We start from the raw sequence: 23,378 nt of genomic DNA, 5'->3' as shown, positions 1-23,378 counted from the left end.
ACGTGGGATTCAATCCAGGGTCTCCAGAATCACGCCCTGGGCTGAAGGCAGGCACTAAACCACTAAGCCACCCAGGGATCCCCCATAATATACACTTTTTTTTTCATAACATATACTCTTAATCCTTAATCTCTCTCATATATGTATGATACAGCCACAGATATTAAATGCATCTATATCTATATACATATATATAGATAAGACATTTTCTAAACAATGGAAAAAGTTATAAATGCAGCATATATTAGATATAGTTCTTAAATGTGATAATTGAATTGTATTAATTGTATAATTGTATGGTTATACAGAATAATGACCTTAATATCAGGAAATATATTCTGAAGTATTAGTGGTGAAGTGGCCTTGCATTTACCAAACCAATGGGAATGCAGGTTTGGGTCTATGTAGACAGAGAAAAGGAACAAGCAAACATTGTTGAATTCAGATGAACAGAATAGAGTGATAATTGTATTCTTCCAATTTTTCTATAGGTTTGAAATGTTTCAAAGTAAATTATTTTGAGGGAAATTGATTGTAAAATATGGGAGACTGAATGGCTGAGTCCTGAACTAAAAATGTCCCTCTATGGGTCTCCCCCTTGCTGGAGGGTATGACAGTTCTCAGTATTACCTTCCAGTACAAGAAAATGTAAGTCACTAGTTTGCTGTGACTAGTGACTCATCTAAAGAATCCTTTCCTGGGATCCCTGGGTGGCGCAGCGGTTTGGCGCCTGCCTTTGGCCCAGGGCGCGATCCTGGAGACCCGGGATCGAATCCCACGTCGGGCTCCCGGTGCATGGACCCTGCTTCTCCCTCTGCCTATGTCTCTGCCTCTCTCTCTCTCTCTGTGACTATCATAAATAAAAAAAAATAGAATTATAAAAAATAAATAAAATAAAGAATCCTTTCCTGCCATCCAGGATTTGTCTTAATCAGCTTTACAGCCTGGAAATCTGGTAATTTTGAGGCTACTTTATATGTTTCATAGCTCCAGAATAAGATGTCTGGCTTTTATATTTAATTGCAAAAGACTAATCAATGGATACTTATTTTCAGAAATAAACTAACTGCAGAAAAAAAAAAATCCAAATGAGAGTGATCTGAAACCTGCCAGTTCCTATAGATATACTACTTCTCCCTGTGTATTCTAGAGACCTCTGGGATGTAACTTTTGCTAGACCTGTTCAGGAAGTACAAGAGTGAACAAAAACTCTCAGGATTCTATCATTATTTCTTTGGGTCCTCCACAGGTAGACATGTATAAGACTGCTGCTCTGCTTACAGATGCCTGTGAAGGCAGAATTTTTGCCTGACTTATCTCAGTTCCCACGGTGTGAGACACAATGTAGTTTTGGTATCTGATACCAGGTGCTCAATAACATTTAATTTTGGAATGAAGTGATGCACCCAGACTTGGTTGCTGTCACTCTGGGATATAAATACAGTGGACATATTGTTTGAGTTTCCTGCTGTTAGCTGGAGAACAAAAACTTTGTAATTTTGATTTGTCAAAAAAAAAAAAAAACAGGCAACAGAATGTTATAAAATAAACTCTATTATCTGAGATTTCTAAACTTTTATCCTTCAATGAAAATGAACACATGCTGAAGAGCTGATGAATAGTCTGCAACGACGACATTCGACATTTGGACTTATTCTTGATCCAAGTCCTTGACATTTTCTTCCAGCTGCTGTTGACTCCAGTTATCCATAGGATGAGGGTAGGGAGAGGAAAGGTTAGGCATCTCAAGATCATCTGTGAATCTAGGTGTTGATGTCTCTTACATAGTTATCAAATTTGCAGACTGAAAGGGCTATTATTTCTGCAATCAAGCTATCCCTTTGGAGTAAAAATCTAGAGTGGCTATGAAATCTGAGTCTTAGAGATGGAGCCCTCTTGCTTTCAGATTTAGGACTTTCTCTGTTTTGTTGTTTTAGTTTTTCTCATCAATGGGGGAACTGTTTGTGACTAAGCTTTGTTGAAATAAGAAATTTTCATATTTCCACTATTACTTCTTACCTGAAACAGAAGAAGGGGAGAAAAAAACTAAATTAAATGAGAATCTTCCACTGGTTCTACTGATACCTGAGGCTGAAGTGACAGCTAAGGAAGAAGAGGCCAAGTGCACCCTGAAAAGTGGATAAGCCATGGTGGTAAACTACAGTGTGGAAAGAGTTATATGAGCAGATTAAAGGTAAGAAAAATTAAGGGCCCTCATACCTCCCAGGAGATGTGCCTTGTTTCAAACATGCACATTCAGAAACAGTCTGTTCTAGAAATGAGAGGATATTTTGCATGGAAATCTTGCTCCTAAATGCATGTCATTTTTTGGGTTTTTTTTTATAGGAAGGTGGTGCCAAGGGAAGAGTCCTAGAATGTGAAAAACAGCAGAGTCCTTAGATACTATCTGTAATATTGTGGTTTATAATAAGAAATGTAAATTTGGTCTTTGTTCCAGTTTCTGGCAGAACTCCTAAAATGCTTATAATTACTCTTTTGTTATGTTAATGAGGTGACTTTTGGAAACTGCTGGAGGGCTGGAAGGTGATTCCCCAGGGAACCAACCATGATTTGGAAGACTGAAACTTTTACTTTTTTTTTAAAAGGCTTTATTCATTCATGAGAATACATAGAGAGGAGAGAGGCAGAAGGAGAAGCAGGCTCTATACAGGGAGCCCGACGTGGGAATCGATTTCAGGTCTCCAGGATCACGCCATGGGCTGAAGGCGGCGCTAAACCGCTGAGCCACCCAGGCTGCCCTGAAATTTTTACTCTTATCCTCCTGACCTCTGAGGATGAGAGAGGGCTGAAGTTGATTTCAGCCATCAGCTGCCAATGATTTATTCAATCGTGCCTATGTAATGCAGCCTCCGTTAAAAACCCAAAAGAGGGATGCTTCGGTGGCTCAGCAGTTAAGCATCTGCCTTCGGCTCAGGGCGTGATCCTGGAGTCCTGGGATCAAGTTCCACATCGGGCTCCCTACATGGAGCCTGCCTCTCTATGTGTGTGTCTCTTGTGAATAAATAAATTAAATCTTAAAAAAAATAAAACTAAAAGGATGGGGGCCTCAGTGAGCTTCTGGGTTGGTGAACACACAGGTGCTGGAAGAGTGGAGCTCCCAGAAAGGACATGGAAACTCTGCACCCTTTCCCCATGACCTGCCCTATATACCTCCTCCTTCTGGCTGTTCCTGAATTATATCCTTTTGAAATTAACCAGTAGAGCTCCTGGGTGGCTCAGTCCATTAAGCATCTGCCTTCAGCTCAGATCATGATCGATCCTAGGGTCCTGGGATTGAGCCCCGCATCAGGCTCCATGCTCATCGGAATCTGCTTCTCCTTCTACCTCTCCCCCTCCCCCTCTGGTCATGCTCTCTCTAATAAAATCTTTTTTTTTTAAGATTTTTAAAATTCATTTATTCATAGAGACACACACACACAGAGAGAGAGAGAGAGAGAGAGAGAGAGGCAGAGACACAGGCAGAGGAAGAAGCAGGCTCCATGCAGAGAGCCCGACGTGGGACTCGATCCAGGGTATCCAGGATCACACCCTGGGCTGCAGGCAGCGCTAAACCACTGCACAACCGGGGCTGCCCTCTCTAATAAAATCTTTAAAAAATTAAATTAAAATGGGATGCTTGGGTGGCTCAGCGGTTCAGCGTCTGCCGTTGGCACAGGGCATGATCCTGGTGTCCCAGGATCAAGCCCCACATTGGGTTCCCTGCATGGAGCCTGCTTCTCCCTCTGCCTGTGTCTCTGCCTCTCTCTGTGTGTGTCTCTTATGAATAAATGAAATCTTTAAAAAATTTAATTAATTAACCAGTAATCAGGGCTTCTGGCAGGCTCAGTCAGTGGAATATGCGACTCTTGATCTTGGGGTCATGAGTTCCAGCCCCACCTGGGGTGCACAGATTACATACATACATAGAAAAAAATAAACCTGTAATCTAGTAAGTAAAATGTTTCTGAGTTCTGTGAGCCACTCTAACAAGCTAATCAAACCCTAGGAGGAGGAGGTTCTCAGGAAACTGATTCAGTCAGATGTACAGGTAAAAACTTGGATTTGCTACTAGAATGTGAAGTGGGGGCCAGGATGGAAGCAGTCTCACAGGACTGAACTATTAAGCTTTGGAATCTGATGCTATCTTCTACGAGGTAAACCTAGTAGGTAATGTCAGAATTGAGTTCAATCGTAGGACACCCAGGTGGTGTCCCCAAAATTTATTTTTCCAAAATTTTTCTGTTGGTGTGGGAAGGACCCATTCTATATTAGAATTGGTACAGGAATCTATTTACCATCCAAATACAGTTCCACTTTTGCCATGAGGAAAGAGTGGTATCAAGAGGCTCTATACAGGGAGCCCGACGTGGGAATCGATTAACTAAAGCCACAAGACCTATAAATGAAAAATTTGAAGCTAAAATCCATACCTTGAGCCCTTTCACTACATCTCAAAGTTTAAGAAAAGAGAGAGGAAAGGCTCCAATCTAGAGGAAGCCAACAGACTCTACAGTTTATTGGGTACTGCGGCTGGGACAGGAATAAAACATTATAAAAAGTCTCTTAAGTATTCTTCTTAAGAGATTAGAGAGAAAGAAAGGAATCATCAGAAAAGAGAAAAGGGAATATTAATAAAGGGCAAAGTTAAACCTTGGACTGATCTATTTACACCCTGTAGAGACCATTATCCTGTAACGTTAATTCTACAGCAGGTTGTTAGAGGAGGCAATTAGGTTCTGACGGGGTACCTGGAGGTCAACAATGAGGAAGTCACTGGCAGCTACTGGGAAGATTAGAGTCCTGTCCTGGCAGGGCTCCACAAGAAGCCAGATCAAACCTGACCAACCAAGATGGCAGATGCCATCCATCCCAGGAAACCCCTGCAAATTAGGAAGAAAAAGCCAAAACTCTGCTTCCCACCCCAGGTAATAAATATTCCACCCCCTAAGTTAACAACTGTGAATAGAAGAAACCCAACCTGAGTTGGTCTGGTCTGCCTGAGTTCTGCCTCTCTCTCTGTGTATTCTCTCATGAATAAATAAATAAAATCTTTTTTTTTAAATAAAATCTTTTTTTTAAATTTGTTCCTTAAAGTTTTAGGTTTTTGGGTTGTTGTTGTTTTGTTTTGTTTTGTTTTTTCTGCTATCAATTCTCTTTATGATAGTAAGATCTAGAAGCTTTTGAAGGTATCATATATTTGGTGTAAAGATTATTTTCAAGTTAAAATATCTAAAATCTTATCTGAATTTCATTTATCTGACTAGAGCAGAACATCCTCAAAATACAGCTGCCACTTGAACCTCCCCCCACTCCAAGGGAGTTTCCTGAGAATTCAGCTGCATAGACACAGACCAATAGCATCAAAAAGTCCAAGAGAATTTTCCATACTTTTCCACTGAAACCCTGAAACCCTTTAAGTTGCTTTACAAACTTTTACCTCTGGGTATTCTGGGAGTTCTTCATTACTATGCAACTCCCACATGCATATGTAAATGAACCTTGTCTTTTATCTAATGCTAGTTAATTCAAAGGTCCTGGATCATTCAAACCTAAGTGGGTAGAGGAAAAATTTTGCTCCCAATACTCCTTTAGAATTTTGCTTAATCAAAAGCAAAATTTTTCAAACTGCAATTGGGAACCACTAATAGGTTGTAAAATCAATAGACTAGACTGTTTACTACAGGTTTTACTTAAAGAATGAGGAAGGAAAATAGACACATTACATATAATAAGGCCTTTTGTTTGTTTTAAACATAATATTGGGTTAATAAAGATTTGTGTTTTTTACTGTGTCTTGTAGTCAAAAAAATCTGTAAAACTGCTCCAGAGAGAATATAGATCTAATCCATCTACCCCTTCTTTTCTCTTTTTTCATGCTATACAAACATGATAGTTGAGAGAGGAATGCAAATCCCATCAATGGCTAGTGTTGGTCTTTCATAAGTAACTGTACATTTGGGATATTTCTATATTGGTGACCTGAGATCTCAGTAGGTTGTGGTCCTTCTCACATATTTCAGTTACCTAGTAACCTTTAAAAAATACCCCAAACTGGGATCCCTGGGTGGTGCAGCAGTTTGGCGCCTGCCTTTGGCCCAGGGCGTGATCCTGGAGACCCGGGATCGAATCCCACATCGGGCTCCCGGTGCTTGGAGCCTGCTTCTCCCTCTGCCTATGTCTCTGCCTCTCTCTCTCTCTCTCTCTCTCTGTGACTATCATAAATAATAAATAAAAAAAAATACCCCAAACACATGTGAAACCATTTTAATCAACCTCTAGCTGTGATATCTAGGCTTTTGTGTCAGGCAAAACCTTACCAGGTTCTTATAATGACAGCATGATTTAAAGCTACTTAGGAGGCCTGCCCTATTTCCCATGGTTCTCTTTATTTCTCTCTAACTCTTCCACCATGGGCTTCTTTTCCATTGGGCCTAAAGATTTTAACCTTCCTTTTTATGATCTGAGATGAATCTCTCTTTCTTAATTGGATTGCCAAGGCAAGAATCTCCTTCTGTTTATCTACCTGGGTCTTTACAAAGTTCACCTCTAGATTCCTCTTCCCAAAGCTAATTCACCACAAAGTCTTCCTCAAGTCAAGTAGCTGGGCTTCCCTATGCTTGTACTTGTCAATCATGGATAATGATTTACAGGTAGGGTCACTGGGTGCTGTGGGATTAACATAAACTTCCAGGTCCTTCCATTTTTCTGAGCCACAAGGCAACTGGTTCTAGTAATCTGAGAATAGTCCTATTCAGAAGAGGCCTTAGAAACAAAAGCAACATAGGTACAAGAAGGTAGAAGGAGAAGTGCCTGGGTGGCTTAGCCACTTAAGCGTTTGCCTTTGGCTCAAGTGATGATCTTGGGGTCCTGGAATCAAGCCCCACATCAGGCTCCCTGATCAGTGGGGAGTTTGCTTCTCCCTCTCCCTGTCCCCCTCCTCTGCTCCTGCTCTCTCTCTCTCAAATAAATAAAATCTTAAAAAATAAAAAATAAAGAAGGTAAAAGCAATCTTAGGTGACCTTTCTTAACTGGCACCTAACAGATCAGGCAGGGATGTCTATCGGGGTGGGCACTGCACACAGCAAAAGCTCAGTAAATACCGAGTCTGGTGTTTAGGGGATAGGCTGAAGATATTTTGGAGGTTTGTATATATTTTTGCCAATCTGAAGGTAATTTGGTTTGGTTTGGCTTTTCTCAACATAAGAGTTGAGAATCAAAAGGTGACTGGAATATTATAGTTTGAGTGCAATAAATTTGTATTTTGCCAAGGATCAGTATAAGCTATACTTATTTCAATTTTTTAGTACTTTATTTTTTTAGTACTTTATTTAGTACTTTAGTACTTTATTTTATTTATGAAAATAAAATTGAATTGAATATTGGGGTTTTGCTCCTTTTAAGCTCATGGCACCTTTCTGGTGCCACATTTCTCACATTTCCTCAAAGATTACTGACTTAGAATCTAAATTCTGCTTGCTTGTTCTTTTAGCATTATAAGACAGAGTTTATCTAATCTTGGCAAATTTTACTCAATTAAAATAATTGTTCTCTTACAATTTCCCATCTTTGAGGATTGTTCTTTTCTTCTTAGGCTTGCATTAGTGAGGTGTGATTTGTACCTAAATGATGGATTTCCCAGAGCTACTCATTCCCGGAGCCTAGAGTCTGGGGACATATGGAAGGAGCACCTAGGAGATAGCCCACTCTAGATTGAGGATTATGAGTCATGAGGCTTTGAGTAGCTGTGGCCTCCCCATCATCTTTTGTTTTCATAGCTGAGTATGGCAAGAGAAAAGAAGGCTCGGAGAATGACCTCCTCTTGTGGGTTTTGACCACTTACCTCTGGAAATACGATTCAGGTGAGCCAGAAGGCTCAGACTCTGTTCCCTGATATCTCTGTTTTCATTATACAGCTGGGCAACAGACTCCAGGCTCTGCCTGTCAAGGTTTGTTGTGTGTCCTATTCCAGGAAATAATTACAGTTTAGGCAAGTTAAACAGATTTGCTTGAGATAATGCTTTCTGCAATTCCCTTTCCCTTTCTTAGCCCAGAAGAAAACCCTGGGGACTCACACATTGGGACTTTAATGTGATGGGCCAGAAACTTAATTTTCACAAGGCCCTTAACAAATAGAGCTCATTCATTTGTGTTATCACACCTAATGTCTGAAATGATGAAGGAGACTTTTCTCATGAAATAGCTGCTGCTTTGGTGTGGAAAAAGAGGCCCAGTCACTGTTCTGGTCCAGCCCAAGACTGAGGAATAATGGGCACTGTGTGAGTACAATCCAGGAAGAGGATGTGGGAAGAAGATCCACAGTGTAGACAATGAAGGGTAACCAAGACATTAGGGAAGGAGATGAGGATGAGAATGGCAGCAGCAGAGACCCTCACTCTGAATGACTATCACACGAGAGGAGAGGAGCAGCAGAAAGTATATAGCAGAGGAGCCAACAAGATGGGTTTGGAGATCAGACAACTCTAAGATGGAGGGATAGCTCAGCCTTGGGGCCAATCTCTATCTGAGCCTATTTACTCATCTAAAAAGCAGGAATATTTATCCATGCCCTCTTCTCCCTAGTTGAGTCATTTGTAAGAATAAGTGAAGTAAGGTATATCAAGTTCTTGAAATCTTTGAAGCCTTGCAACACACAAGTCCTTAGATACATACTGCCAGAAGCAGGCAGACTTAGGCCACCCCTACTGTTTCCTTGATCAGAAATGCTGAGATGATGTTCCAGCTTTTCTTGAAGGCAGTCAGTGATGAAAAGAATCCCTTCAGGTGCTGGTGCAGGTTCTGAATCTCATCTTCTGGAGCCATTCCACCAAGACAGGGAATGAGGTAGAAGATGGAGAATCCTTATCACTAATGGGGTGGCCAAGGGCCTCTCAGCAAGATCCCTGCCTTTTACTATTCTTCTGCCAACTTCCTCTTTCATCAGGGATAACAGAGAACTTCCTTTAAGAGCCCTTAAAGGCCCTGAAACAAAGTATGGTCCAGTGTTAAGCAAACTCCACAGGACCACCTCTCAACACAAGGATATGGGAAGTATAAAGGAGGTTGACACAGGTGGAAAACTACCTGAGTAAGGTTTATCTGGTACTAGGAAAGATAAGGCCACCTTTTATGTAAGACTTCTGGGTACTAGTGGATGTCCCTACTAAATACCTCTCCCGCATGATTTATGACTGAACATCTTTTAATAGATGAAAAGACCTCCCTCTACATCTCAAGGTGAAATAGGAAATAGGAACAAGGAAGGCTTTGTAAGGGGACTGCCTGAGTAATAAAAGGCACCTACCATTGGCAAAAAGACAAAACCTGACATGGATTATATCACTATTTAAAAACTCAGTTAACACTGAGTGGATTAAGATAGTTTCATTCTCAGGGTGCATAGGTGGTTCAGTTGGTTGAGCACCTGACTCCTGAGTTTGGCTCAGGTCATGATCTCAGGGTTGTGAGACTGAGCCCCATATTGGGTTCCATGCTCAGCACATAGTCTGCTTGTCCCTCTCCCTCCACTCCTTCCCCTGCTCTCTCTTATAATTTAAAAAAGAAGTCTCTTTCTCATGCCTACAAGAGGACAGAAGACATACAGTTCTCTAATAATCCTAACCATTAACCCCAAAGGAAAGTCAAACAGTCAAGGGAAAGGAGATGAAGGTTGAGGTTTTAATCTTAATCTACACACACACACACACACACACACACACACACACACACACCAGTGTCGCTGCTACACCTTGGGACTCTTACATACCTGGAGGAGCTACACTGGCTAGTTTGGGTTTTTTTAGGAGAGGGGCATGCTAGTGGAATGGCTATTAGATTGGGCCTTTTTTCTAGTTAATAGGCTGGTTGTTGGTTTAGATCAGATGACAGCGCTAAGACTAAATCCACAGCCATTTTTTAAAAATGGTGTCACACAAAGAATGGGAACCCGATCATTTATCTGAAGGTTGCCAAGAGCTGAGCCTTGTCTTTAGGGAAACCACCTGATATTCTGGTACTAACATGAAACAATAAGAAAGCAAGTCATCTGAGGGGAGATGAAGACTGGATATTGGAACCATGATTCTGCATCTCCAAAAATATAGGCAAGACTCTCAGTATTTTGGGATGCTTAGGTGGCTTAGTGGTTAAGCACCTGCCTTCGGCTCAGGGCGTGATCTTGGGGTCCCGGGATCAAGTCCCACATCAGGCTCCCTGCATGGGGCCTGCTTCTCTTTCTGCCTGTGTCTCTGCCTCTCTGTGTGTCTCATGAATAAATAAATAAAACCTTAAAAAAAAAAAAGACTGTATTTCTCAGTTAGAAAAGCTTAAGGGACACTGTTCAGGAACTATAATTAGCAAGGACATTCCCTGAAAGCTATGATGCTTCATTTTAGACAAGGTCTATTAGATTTTATACACATGCTGAAGTAGTGGCAGAGAATCTGCCATGATCCCTTTAACTCTCAATCTGGTTTTTGCCTGGAGTCCATCAGTTTGTAAATGCCAGTGGGAGCCAGAGTGACTGAGGTGAGGTAGACCAGGAGCAATGTATATTACCTGACTCACCAGGGACCTGTATCTGAAACTTGGTCCCAGGTCTGTGTTCAGCCTAATCCCTTTCTCAAGGTTAATCTTTGGGGCCTGCCTACAGAGATGATCTCATTCAGCCTAGACAGAGGTACTAAGCATGTAGAAGTTACTGGAGTTTTATTCTCCATTCTTCCAGTGTTGGAGTTTTATTTTCTTTATAACGGGAGTACTCACTGGTGACTTCCACAGCAGAGCTGGCTTCCTGCACATCAGACAGGAAGGCATTGCTGCTGCGAGGTTGGTGAGAGTCATGGCGACTGGAATGAGTCAAATACCGTTCATCTAGTGAGTCTTCCAGGACTTCATTCACTTCTTGCTGGAGCTCCCTGCTGAGCCTGATGTGGTGATAGGGAAGGAGATAAGACAAGAGATTAAACTAAAGCAACCTGGAACCACAGCTTCACAGCTGGTCCCACCCGACACTCCTGGAAGAGTGCCAGAAACCCAAGAGGCCACTCAGATGAGAGAGCATAACAATCCACTTCTGACTGGGCTTAGTGTGCCTAGAGTTGGGTAGAAGGGAGCAGCCAGAGCTCAGTGTGCTGACTTCACCACAGGCAGATGGGGAAGTAGACTAAACTACTCTCAAATACACTCATGACATGTGCAGACCTAGGATAGTGGTTTGAAAATGCTGCAGACAACTTTTGCTTAATATAATATGAAATGGTCCATTGTATCCTGGCTTCTGAGACAATATTTTGCTTTGTTTTTGTTTTGTTTTTTTACCATACGGATTTTTAGAGTACAGAAACCAGGGATCTCTGGCTACTTTGCCTTTAGGTCAGACTAACTCCAGCTAACTAAACTTGATGAATTACTAGGAAATGGTAACCAGTACAAGAACCAGAGAATAAACAACATTGTTTAAAAGGACATATCACTGTACGATGAATGAATGAAATAGGTACAATTGGCAGTTTCTGAGGGGTTTTTTTCCTGGATCTGGGACTTTGGCCTCTCGGTCTCTTGCTTCAGGAGTCTTCTCTAGACTTTACCATTCCATTATCATTTCATCACTGAGTTACCTGGGTGCCAGTGGCTCCTGTCTATCTCCATCCTTCTTATCATTGTGACTTTCTGCGAATCACAAAATAGAAACAGCTAGTCAGAAATTGAGCAGATCCCATTTCACACATTACAAATATGAGGGCCTATATGACCAGAAATGTAATACTCTACATGTTTGTTCAGAATGCTCTGAGAGAGGGCTTAGGTTGTGTCTTCAGAGAAGTAGCCTGGCAGGCTTTCCTGAGTAACACTGGACAGTGTGTTCCTAGTGTGGTGAATCATCACTATGACATCTGCTACATCTGACATCAAGGCAAAAAGTTTATTTTTTTTTAAGATTTTATTTCAAAAAGTTTAAAATGTCTTTTGTCCAGTGCATAGAATACTTGCTCGGCTACTTTCTGGACTTCTCCAGCTGTAACCTTCATTTTTGCCACACAGCTAACTGGTGGCTAGACCATGGTTGTGTGTCCTATTAAGCTCTCATAAAGAACTCACTGCAGTCTCTGAGGAGCAAAAACTTCAGGAGAAACTACCTAACTCTTCTAACCAAATGACTGGGAAAAGGCACCTATGCATGCCAAAGTGTATGGAGAGAATTTTCCCTCCTTTTTTTCCCCTCCTCTTTCCTGACCTCACCTAGAGACCAGCCCAGTTGCAGAACTGCATTTATTGTCAAGGCAGCTAACAGTGATCTAACCCACAGGAGAGAATCTAGCTCTCTGATCAAAAGAAACAGGATAAAAGGACCTCTTGCCTAAAAAGTGTGAAGAGTGCTCCCTTTTATTTTCTATTTCTCAATTTTCTTGCCTCCTTGCTCTTAAAGTTATGCAGAACTGCAACGTAACGTATGAAGAGACATCTCTGAGAGAACTCAATTTTTCTGAACAGAGGAACTTGGAAAAGGGACTCCTGGGAACCTGAAAGTATGGAAGAAATACCAGAGAGAAAAGAGGCTGAAAAATGGTCTATGAGCTGATGACAAAAGCCCCAGGGCTCATCCCCAAACTGAGTATGTGTAGAATAGACCCAATGAATCATGACAAAGGATTAGAGAATTGAATTACCACACAAACCACCACCTACTCCAGACTAAACCAAGTAACATATTTGCTGGACAGACCCAAACAGCATATCAAAAGCATTGAACACGACCTGACATTGGAACTACTGACTATAGAAGGTGAGACAGAACTTGGAGTTGAACCTAATGGGGCTGATTGTCCCAAAACTTAATTTCCAGAGGGTTTTAACAGGACCCAGGGTCTTACAATATTCAAAATATCCAGAGTACACTACAAAAATATTCAACATAATAGAAACATATAATCATTTCAATAGATGAATAAAAAGCATTTGACAGAATTCAATATCTAGTCAAAATAAAACTCTCAGAAAATAAGGAATAAAAAGGAATTTCCTCAAATCAGTTGGAAACATTTCTTGGTTGGACCATACCTATTCATGTTTGCATTAAGAGACATATTTTTCCCCCTGTTGTCAGCAGTCACTAACATAAAACAAAAAAAAAATTCATTTGTTCATTCAAATATGAATAAATAAAACATAAAAAACCCCAAAGGGAACTTCCTCAACCTGATAAGGCACTACGATTGTTAATTAGAAAACTCAATATTATTTTAAGATTTATTTGAGAGAGACTGTGTGAGGGAGGCGCAAGGAGAGAAAACCCATACAGGGCTCAATTCCACAACCCTGATCATGACCTGAGCCAAAATTTAGAGTCAGATGCTCAAGTGACTGAGCCACCCAGGGGCCCCAGAAAACTCTGTATGATTAAGAATGTCAATTCTGCTCAAACTTTTCATAGATTCAAAGCAATGCCACTCAAAATTCTGGGAGATTTTGTTGCTGTTGCTTTTTTTAAAAAAAAAAAACACATAATGACAAGCTAATTGTAAAATATATATGGTAAGGTGAAGGACCTTGTTTTCCAAAAGGAGTTCTTAGATACAACTACAAAAGCATGATCCATAGGTTGGACTTCATTAAAATTAAGAAATTCTGCTCTCTGAAAGACACTATTAAGAGAATGAAAAGATAAGCCATAGATGGGGAGAAAATATTTGCAAATTAAATATCCCATAAAAGGACTTGTATCAAAAAATGTTAAGAACCCTCAAGATTTGATCATAAGAAAACAACTCAATTTTAAAATGACAAAGTGTGGGACCCCTGGGTGGCTCAGCAGTTGAGTGTCTGCCTTCAGCTCAGGGCATGATCCCAAGGCCCGAAGTCAAGTCCGGCATTGGGCTTCTTGTGGGGAGCCTGTTTCTTCCTCTGGCTGTGTCTCTGCCTCTCTCTCTCTCTCTTTCTCTCTCTCTCTCTCTCTCTGTATGTGTGTCTCTCATGAATAAATACATAAAATCTTAAAATAAAATAAATAAAATAACAAAATGTTTGAACACTGGCTTTACCGAAGATACAAGGAGAGTCAACAGGCATATCAAAAGATCCTTAAAATCATTAGTCATCAGGGAAATGCAAATTAAAACCACAATGCCATATACCCCACACTTACTAAATTACTGAAACAATAAAAAGGAAAAGAAAAAGAAAAAGAAAAAGGAAAAGAACAACAACCTAAAAATATCAAAATATCGAAAGTTGATATTGGGGAACAACTGAAATTTTCACCACACTGTCAGTGGAAATTTGAAGTGGGATGGCCACATCAGAAAACAGTTTGGCAGTTTCTTCTAGGTTAAACATACACTTACCACATGACCCATCAATCCCACTCCTAGATGTTTACCCAAGCGAAGTGAAGTGCAGTGAAAATGCATTTTTACACAAAAATCTGTATGTGAATCTTTATAGCTATTATTCATAATTGCCCCAAAATGGAAATAACTCAAATGCCCTTCAGTGGGTGAACAGATAAATAAAACTGATATATCTATATAATGGAATAGTACTCAACAGTTAAAAAAAGAAACCAACTACTGATACATTTTGCAGATGGAAAATCTGTATGGACAGAAAACAGATTCAGGGACTGGAACTGGGGCAGGAGACAATAGTTGACCTACAAAGAAGCACAAAAAACTTTTAGTGGTGATAGAACTGTTCCGTATCTTGATTATGGTGTTGTTTACATTACTGTATGCATTTCTCAAAGCACACAGAACTGAGGCTACAGTGGACTATTTTTATGTAAATCAATAATCCTTAAAAGAAAGAGGAAATACCTGTGAGGGTTCACCTTGGGCCCAGGTGAGTGACTCTAGGTATTTCTACCTGATAGTATCACTATTAATAGGCTGAGAAAAAGCACAAAACAGCAGGACATCTGGCTAAAAAGTCACTCTTAGAGTCGTTGAAGCATGGAGACTTACTTATGTGAGGATCTAAAAGGTCTCCGTAGCATGCAAGCCAACTTACCAGTGGTGAGTTTGCTGGCTAGGCTCTCTGCCAGCTGGCTTCCTTGGGCCAGTTGCTCACAGAATCTCTGCCCCTGGTAGGAAGCAATGTCAGTGCTCCTGAGGAGGCCCTCAAAAGACTTGACCGTGTTCTTTGTATGCTGAATAAAAAGGTAACAGACACCTTTCCCTTCCTGTATCCTCTGTCGTAAGTGGGTCAGTTCTTGGGCCTGAGCCTGAATTAGGGGATCATATTTCCTAAAGTAAAAAGAAAAGTAAAAGGTAACAGTGCATAGGTTACGGAAGTTTCAGCAGAGATATCTCATAGAATGCCCCTAAGGAATTTCCCAAGTTGAATTCTTACACAAGTTGTGGGACTTGCCTGTGGCAGAGGGAATGAGGAAACAGCATTGGGTTTGTTTCTTTGTTTTTCATTAACCTTACTTTGAAAAGATGCCCCTTCAGTTTCTCAGTTAAGCCCACATCCATTTCCATGGAATATATATCATCAAGCATTATGCAGAAAGTGACATGCACACACACACACAAACCTCATATAAAAGTATTCGATAGGTAGATGTGGTGTTGACTCAAAGGATGAAAAGAAAATCCATGAAAGGGTCAAGAAGGACAGCATTCTTTGAAAAAGAATGAAAAAAAAAAAACCCATAATAAGTAAGAAGACACTAAAGAGTAATAAAGTTCCAAGTAACAACAATTACATCACTCTAAATGGGTTTTCACCATTTTCTAATGATTATACAAATACTCTACATGGATTCTAATCTAAAATGTGAGCTCTCTGAAGCTAGAGACAGTGTCACATACTACCCAACTTACAGTACCCAACAGAGTGTATAACACAGGTAGGCACTCAGTCAATACTTAGAACCACATAATCCTAAAGCTGGACTAGACATTTATAGTCATCTACCTCATCTGATGCCTGAATCTCCTCCCTGCTGTCCTACTAAGTGATACTCTACAGATTGTCTTTCAAACTCTATTCCACAGAGTTCCTATAAAGTGTCAGAGCTGGTAAAGGCATAGACTAAAGAGCAACAGAAGCTCCAGACCTGGGCTTCCTGCAAACAATTATCTCTGTTTTAGTAGGTTTAATGAGTTTCTCAGATTTAATTTCAACAGAGTTAAAAGATATCTTGAATGCCACAATCCACCCTGTATTTGAAACCCTTCTGAGGATAAACAATGTTGGTCCTCAGCACATTAATAATCTATTTTCTATACAACAGCTGCTTGATTATCTATCTACCTAATAGCCCTACCAGTTAGTACTTCATATAGTATGATACTTAGAAAAAAAATCAAAGTTGAGAAGGAAAAACATTTTTATCCTGAAAAGGCACTTTGGAAAGCTTGGAAAATATCTCTTGTGGTAGAAAATGCTAGTCCATTAATGACAACCACCATACCTATAAAAAAAAATAAAAGCATAATAATTACAGAAAATATTTGTTGAGATGACCTCCATATGTGTCAGAGATGGTTCTAACTTGTAATCATGCATTTAATCTTCATAACCTTCTGAAGGTTATGATACTGTTCATATTTTCATTTTACAGATGAAATAGCTGAGGTAACTGAGATGTAGGAAAGTTAAGGAAATTTGCCCAAAGTCACACAGCTGGAAGCCACATTGTTAGTATTCTATCTCAGGCATCTGTCTCCATTTTATTTATATGCTATTTAAGGAAGGACCCCAGAGACTTAACTACTCTACCAACTCACTCCCATAACCCCACAGTTGTCTTTATCTAGTTCTGTGCCTACCATGTACTTTTCTGTTTCTGTCCTTGGACGAATGTGCTCCTTATACTAGCAGCCTGGGCTACCCCACTTCAAAATAGTAATTCACACTTTCCCACAGGTACCTCCTTACCCAAGTCTTGCAGATGGTTTCATCTTCTCTGCCAGCTCCCTGCCAAACTGCACTTCCTCCTCCAGCATGGGGTCAATGAGGGCTTTGTACTCTTCATTCTCTGAGAAAATAGACACACTTGCCTCAGTGGAAAGCTGGACATGCTGCTATAGTCACTGCCTTCAATGGAAGAGGCAAGGTCCATCCCAAGTACAAATATAACTCCATTACCAAGCTCCATACTCCGATATCCACATCTCATTCCTCAATCTCCTACAATTTATTATCAAATTCCTCAACATGGCATTTGAGATATGAGGATAGAGAAGTTCATGGGCAGGTAACTTACTGAAGATTATTAAACTAGAAGGAAACAAGTCAGAATTCACATTGAGGTCTGGCTCCAAATCTTGGGCCACTTTACTAAGCCTAAGCCTCGTAGGCTCTTAGGTAAACCATTAACCTGGGACATGAAGTAGTGATTTCTTGTGTGTTGAGGGAAGGCTCCAAAGATTTTTTTTTAGATTTTATTTATTTATTTGACAAAGAGTGAGGAAGTGAGACAGAGAGAGAGAGAGAGAGAGACCATGAGCAGGGGGAGGGGCAGAGGGAGAGGAAGAAGCAGACTTCCCTCTGAGCAGGAAGAGGTGGGGCTCAATCCAGGGACTTCAGGAAGATGACCTGAGCTAAAAGCAGCTGCTTAATCAACTGAGCCACCCAGGCACCCTAGACCTCCGAAGATTATAGGACTAGTCCTCCTATGTTGAGAGTTTCAATAATCCTCATATTTCAAAGATTTCAAAGTTTATCTGGATACAACTGTGTAATATGTATATGAAGGGGAAATATCTGAAAGACATGTTCAAATGCTACCAGGTGTTGTGTTAGATTAGAGGGAGAACTAATACATAGTGCTTCCATGGCACTGGTCTAGTAGATTTTTCAAGAATTATCATCATGCTGTCATCACCACTAGTTAAAAAGGTAAATATTCTTATTACCATTAGAGATGAGGAAATTGAGGTATAAAGAGGATAACTTGGATTTTAACCCAGAAGTCTGACGCAAGGATACATGCTGTTAATCACTGCACTGTAATATCTTTACACCGAGATCTAGGATGATATCTTTTTTCTTCTTTAGCTTCAAAAAATTTGTCTTACAATTGTGGTTTTAATGAATGATGTTAATAAAAAAAAACACTTATATTTCCATACCCCAAAGCTCATCTTTTTTCTTTAATAAGTAGGCTTTTTAATTTTTCTCCATGTCTAGTAAGTTGGATAGCAAATTTTATCCCCCATTGATTTATTGAAATATAACTGTAGAAATTTGGAAGCAAACTCAACTTCAATATCAGCAAGAATCCTCCTAATATTCCTATCTCTCATGTGCCCTCACTTGCATCATGTTTCCTTCAGTCACTATAGCTTCCTGCGGGCCCCATTACCAACAGTTTTGGAATTGTCCAAGGATTTCCAAATGTGAGAACTGAGCATGGAGACGGAAGGGCCAGCTCCTACACTGACCCGGTCTGCTGGACTAAAGGCCTTGCCCACTTAGCCTCATTCTCATTTTGGCCACACATCTCAAAGTCCAGATCCTGGACTAGCTTGCTGTCTGCAAAGCTCATATTCAGGGAGAGATTGAAAAGGTGTTACAGAGTCTCTGACTTTCCTGGAAATACTTTCAATATCACCAGCGTGTGAGGAACAGCTTCTTAGAACTTGTGTAGGGAAAAAAATCTTGCTCCAGGCATAAGAACTTCCCTCTGTGTCTGCTACTGATGTTCTGATCTCCAGGTATCTGTGGTTCAGTTGGGAACAGATAGTTCTAAGCTCCTATAAGGCAGGAAGAGAATACTAACTAGTACACTTCTAGTGCATCTAGTATAATGCTTTGCAAATGGGTACTTAGTAAAAGTTGGAATTGAATCCTGAGATTTAATTAAGCCAACAGTGATGCTATATGTTTCTAGAATCTGACACATGTTCCTGAGACAGAAAAGACAGCTTAGTGCCGGAACCAAGATTTTAGCTTCTGTGCTTCTGTAAACTTTATCCCTTTCTGCCTCAGTGTTTCCATCTTTTGCAAACTGAGGGTAAAATACTCACTTCTACCTTCCTAGGACTGTGGTCAGGATGAGATTTATTTTGATGAAGAGAGAAGAATAAAGTAGAGTGTTTAGTTTCTCCTAGGGAAGATAGGCAATCATTTATCACTATGGTGACTGTGAACCCATAGGGCTTACTATATTTCTGCAGCTGGTTGGCCAAGATGTAAGCAGTAGCCCTGGATGTGAGGAATCTCTCTGTGAGGTCTCGGAAGTTCTGTTCGTTTTTTTCCAGCTGGGAGCACAAGTACTGGTTGGTTTCCAGGCTGCTTATTTCTGTCCTTGGATCAGAGAAAGTAGTGAGCGATTCTGCCATGATGAAGCTTGTGGTGGTAGAAGTAGAGCCAGAACCTGGGGAGCAGAAACCCAAACAAATAATTAGAAACAAGTGAATAGATTATGGTGATGGTTGCACTGCCTGGTGAATTACTAAAAATCCTTGAACTGTACAACGCTAATAGTAAGTTTTATAGTTTGTAAATTATACCTTGCAGTGTCATTAAGTGGGAAAAAATGGACTTAAACAGGTCAAGAGTATACAGATGTAATTCATACTTACTTTGGGGCTAAACTTTGTAAGCATTCCACAGCTGTAACAATTCTTAACCACAAAAACAAGGCCAGAGCTCAGAGCCTAGGGCACTGCCTGCACTCAGGCTCTGTTAACAGTGCCAGACAGAGCATCCAGCCTGCCTGGACTGTTCAGAGTCACAATAACAGAACTAGAAAGTGGGGAGTGTCATGGAATCTTAGATGCCACTGCCTTCCAGTAGCTGAGGCCATGCTGATACACAAGGCCACCTGGTTTGTTGTGAAGGTCACCACTGACAGGACCACCCTCGAGCCCTAAGCAGCCACTCTCAGTATTTGTAGGTCCATGTGCTGATACCACAAACTTATCTCTTTCTAAATTTAAACATATTTTCATTGTTTATTCCTTTAAGTGCATAGAAAACACGAAGGAATCAATAATTTTCCAAATTATTTCATTGTCTTAAAGACTGTTATGAAGTCACTTCACTTTTCCTTCATGAAAAATTTAAAACTTTTAGATACTCTTGGTGTTCTTTTGTTCTCTAGGTTTATTCCATATTAGTCTAATACTATAAGAAAAAATTCTGAGTAGAATATTTAATGTGTAAATAACTGTAAGGATTTCTATCTCATGTCTGAATTTTCTTCCTGCCATAGTCCAGGGTTATGTCCTGGGGAAGCATACTGACTTTTCAAAACACTTGAAGTCAAGTTTGACTTCCCTACTTCCTAGCCCTGTCCTACCTGTGTGGGTTGCTTTGTGTTTTAATCTCTATATACATATTTTGAGATTGTCACTTATGAATTTTATTCTTGCTCCACAGGGTATCTTTCCCATTTGTCAAAGTCATGAAAGAGTTTTTGTATAGGTCTTTGAATGCATGTAGTGGCCACCCTGGGATGACTTATAAACTAATTGTATCCTTTACGTCCAGAGTAGTTTTTGCAGAACACTGACAGTTTGTGTTGGCCCATGTATATTGACTTGCAGTTGTTTTCTCAGAACAAGGTAGAAATCAGGTCGTGGGTGGATGGTGGTTGGTTGTGATTCACAGCATTCCTGTGCAATGACTTCATGATGTAGAGGCTGAAGTTTTCAAGAGAGGCACAGTTAGGAGAGCAAGGCATCCCCTGACACCTCCTTACTTCCTACGGAGCCATTTCTCCCTCAGGTTTTGTGAGTCTGACACTAGAGAAACTTCTCTGGAGTATCTGTCTCTTCCCATTTTTCCAGGCTAGTGGCCCATACTTGTATGACAATGGCCACCTCCATATGTGTCACTGAACATTCATGACAAAGTGAAAGATGACCTGACAACCTACCTACCCCACTTGCCAACTTGAACTGGACTATGTGATAGTATTGGCTTGTGAGATATCTCAAAATTTTATGATTTCAGTCCTTTTAAATGTATTGAGGCTTTTTTTATGGCTTAGTGTATGGTTGAATATTCTAAGTACAATTGAAAAAAATGTATTATTCTGTTCTTTTTGGGTGGAGTGTTCTATAGATGTCTGTTATGTCATGTTGTTTAAGTCTTCAATCTCCTTATTGATTTATTGATCTTCTGCCTGGTTTTCTACCTACTATTCAGAGTGTGGTATTGAGGTATCCAACTATTATTGTTTTGTTTTGTTTTGTTTTTTAAGATTTTATTTATTTATTCATGAGAGACACAGAGAGGGAGAGAGAGAGGCAGAGACATAGTCAGAGGGAGAAGCAGGCTCCATGCAAGGAGCCCAATGTGGGACTTGATCCCAGATCCAGGGATCACACCCTGGGCCAAAGGCAGACACTCAACTGCTGAGCCACCGAGGCATCCCTCCAACTATTATTGTTGAATTGCCTATTTCTCTCTTTGATTCTGTCAGTTTTGGTTTCTTGTGTTTTAGGACTATTAGATGCAAATGTTTTTATTAGTATTATAACTTCCTCATGGTTTAACCTTTTATCATTATAAAAGATCCTTCTTTATCTCTCATAAATTTTTTTAAAGAATTTATTTATTTATTCATAGAGATGAAGAGAGAGAGAGAGAGAGAGAGGCAGAGACACAGGCAGAGGGAGAAGCAGGCTCCATGCAGAGAGCCTGACGTGGGACTCGATCAAGGGTCTCCAGATCACGCCCTGGGCTGCAGGCGGCGCTAAACCGCTGTGCCACTGGGGCTGCCCTCTCATAAAATTTTTAAAAATTTATTTATTTTTCTGAGAGCGAGCACACACAAGCTGGGGGGAGGGGCAGAGGGAGAGAATCTCAAGCAGCAGACTCCCCGTTAAGAACAGAGCCTGATCCAAGGCTTGATCCCAAGACCCTGAAATCATGACCTGAACTGAAATCAAGAGTCAGACACTTAACCGATTGAGCTTCCAAGGTGCCCCTCTCATAACATTTTTTATGTTTTAAAGTCCCCTGTCTTTTTTGTCTGGTACTAGTATAGTCATTCCAATTTCCTTATGATTGCTATTTGCATAATTCTGGTATGTTATATGGCAAAAGGGATTTTGCAGATATAAATAAGTTGACCTTAAAATGGGGGAAATTATCCAGGTGAACTGACCTAATTACATGGACCCTATAAATTTGGGTCTAGAGGTCAAAGAGCCGAGAAGTCAGAGAGATTCAAAGCTTGTCAGGGATTCATTGAGGGAGAAACTCCTCATTGCTGGCTTTGAAGATGGAGGGAGCCATGGGCAGAGAAACCAAGTCCTTGATCCTACAACTTCATAATTAGTGGTACCTAAAATCATAAGCTGATAATTTTTTAATGCATTTATAATATCTGCCATACAGATTCAGACAGACTCTCACTGCTTCTGTGCATCCTTCTCTTCTGTTTTGTACTTGCATGTTACTTTGTCTATCTAGATTTGGAGGCATAACTGCCAGTTATCATTCAGCCTTTTCTCTTTTTTTTGCACGTTCTACGTCTCTTTGGAGCCAAAGTCACCACTGAGGGAGGCTGAGTACAGGCAGCTGGTGTTACTGGAAGCCACAGGATTCTGATTCATCTAGACTCTGAATTTCACCCACCTGGAAGGTCCAAGCACACTCCTCACATCTTCCTGTCCGCAATATGTGGTTACTGCATAAAATCCTTGCCCTTCCCTGGACCCATGACATCTTTACTATTATTGGGGTATCTGGCCTACCCCAGAGCTACTCCTTTTCCTGGAGGTTCACTACCTCAACCCCACTGCATAGGAAGAAGCTACTTACTAGGTGACCAGCTCAAGGCCAAGTATGCAAATCAAGGTTAAATGGTGACCATGATACTTTGTCTGGATCAGTCAGAGGTGTAGGCAAATGTGCCAAGGATATCGTATCTAATATTCTACACTACAGAATCACACCAGAACTTAACTCCCCACCTTGAAAGATATAACCTGGAAGAGTACTTGTTATACTTCAATCAGAATACTAATCCTTCCAGAATCATAACTTGGCCCCTAATGCTTTTATTTCAAAAATCATTGCCAGGTTCTCCATATTTTTTTCGTTTCACAGCTTCTAGTTGCTAGATCTCTACATAGACCAGATTAACCTGTACAATAAACAGTCTAACAGAAGTAGTAAAAAGAATTACTGTTCTAATCTTGTATACACAATAAAGATTCCCACTGATACTCTGCAGAGGCAGCAAATGAACTGTGTTAGAGTGAACAGCAAACAAATACATTGGCCAGGAATCAAAACTAGGTAGTCCACATGAAGCCACGGCTACTGCCACTGAACTACCAATGGTCTGAACTCAAGGCTCCTTGCATAGTTCATAACATTCCCAATAGTTCAGGTTCAGGACTCAGTGACTCCATAGGTGCCAACTATGCTGAGAGCCCTTCTGGTTTTGGAGTTTGGTTTGGAAAGAATCA

At 40.5% G+C, this 23,378-nt stretch overlaps 1 protein-coding gene across 4 annotated transcripts in view; it reads right to left on the bottom strand.

The window, feature by feature from the left end:
* Nucleotides 1–1,536: 1,536 nt before the first annotated feature.
* Nucleotides 1,537–23,378, bottom strand: part of LOC112664047 (neuroblastoma breakpoint family member 6-like protein) — a 26,307-nt gene continuing 4,465 nt past the window's right edge. For 2 of the 4 annotated variants that reach the window (XM_025453210.3, XM_049095864.1), the window contains exons 2-8: nucleotides 19,112–19,324; nucleotides 16,882–16,981; nucleotides 15,004–15,239; nucleotides 11,616–11,667; nucleotides 10,762–10,922; nucleotides 7,841–7,960; nucleotides 1,537–1,690 (exon numbers count right to left, since the gene is read on the bottom strand). In XM_025453210.3, the coding sequence (XP_025308995.1) occupies nucleotides 1,584–1,690; nucleotides 7,841–7,960; nucleotides 10,762–10,922; nucleotides 11,616–11,667; nucleotides 15,004–15,239; nucleotides 16,882–16,981; nucleotides 19,112–19,289 (954 nt within the window). In that variant the 5' untranslated portion in view covers nucleotides 19,290–19,324 and the 3' untranslated portion in view covers nucleotides 1,537–1,583. Of the gene's footprint in view, nucleotides 2,020–7,840; nucleotides 7,961–10,761; nucleotides 10,923–11,615; nucleotides 11,668–15,003; nucleotides 15,240–16,881; nucleotides 16,982–19,111; nucleotides 19,325–19,532; nucleotides 19,689–23,378 lie in introns of those variants that run through there. The other 2 variants (XM_025453212.3, XM_025453209.3) reach the window with 2 other exon arrangements.

The sequence above is a fragment of the Canis lupus genome, chromosome 17 (genome assembly GCF_003254725.2).
Source record: "Canis lupus dingo isolate Sandy chromosome 17, ASM325472v2, whole genome shotgun sequence".
Taxonomy (NCBI): domain Eukaryota; kingdom Metazoa; phylum Chordata; class Mammalia; order Carnivora; family Canidae; genus Canis; species Canis lupus.
The sequence above is the reverse complement of the archived record's forward strand: the minus strand, read 5'-3'. Positions and strand labels throughout refer to the sequence as shown.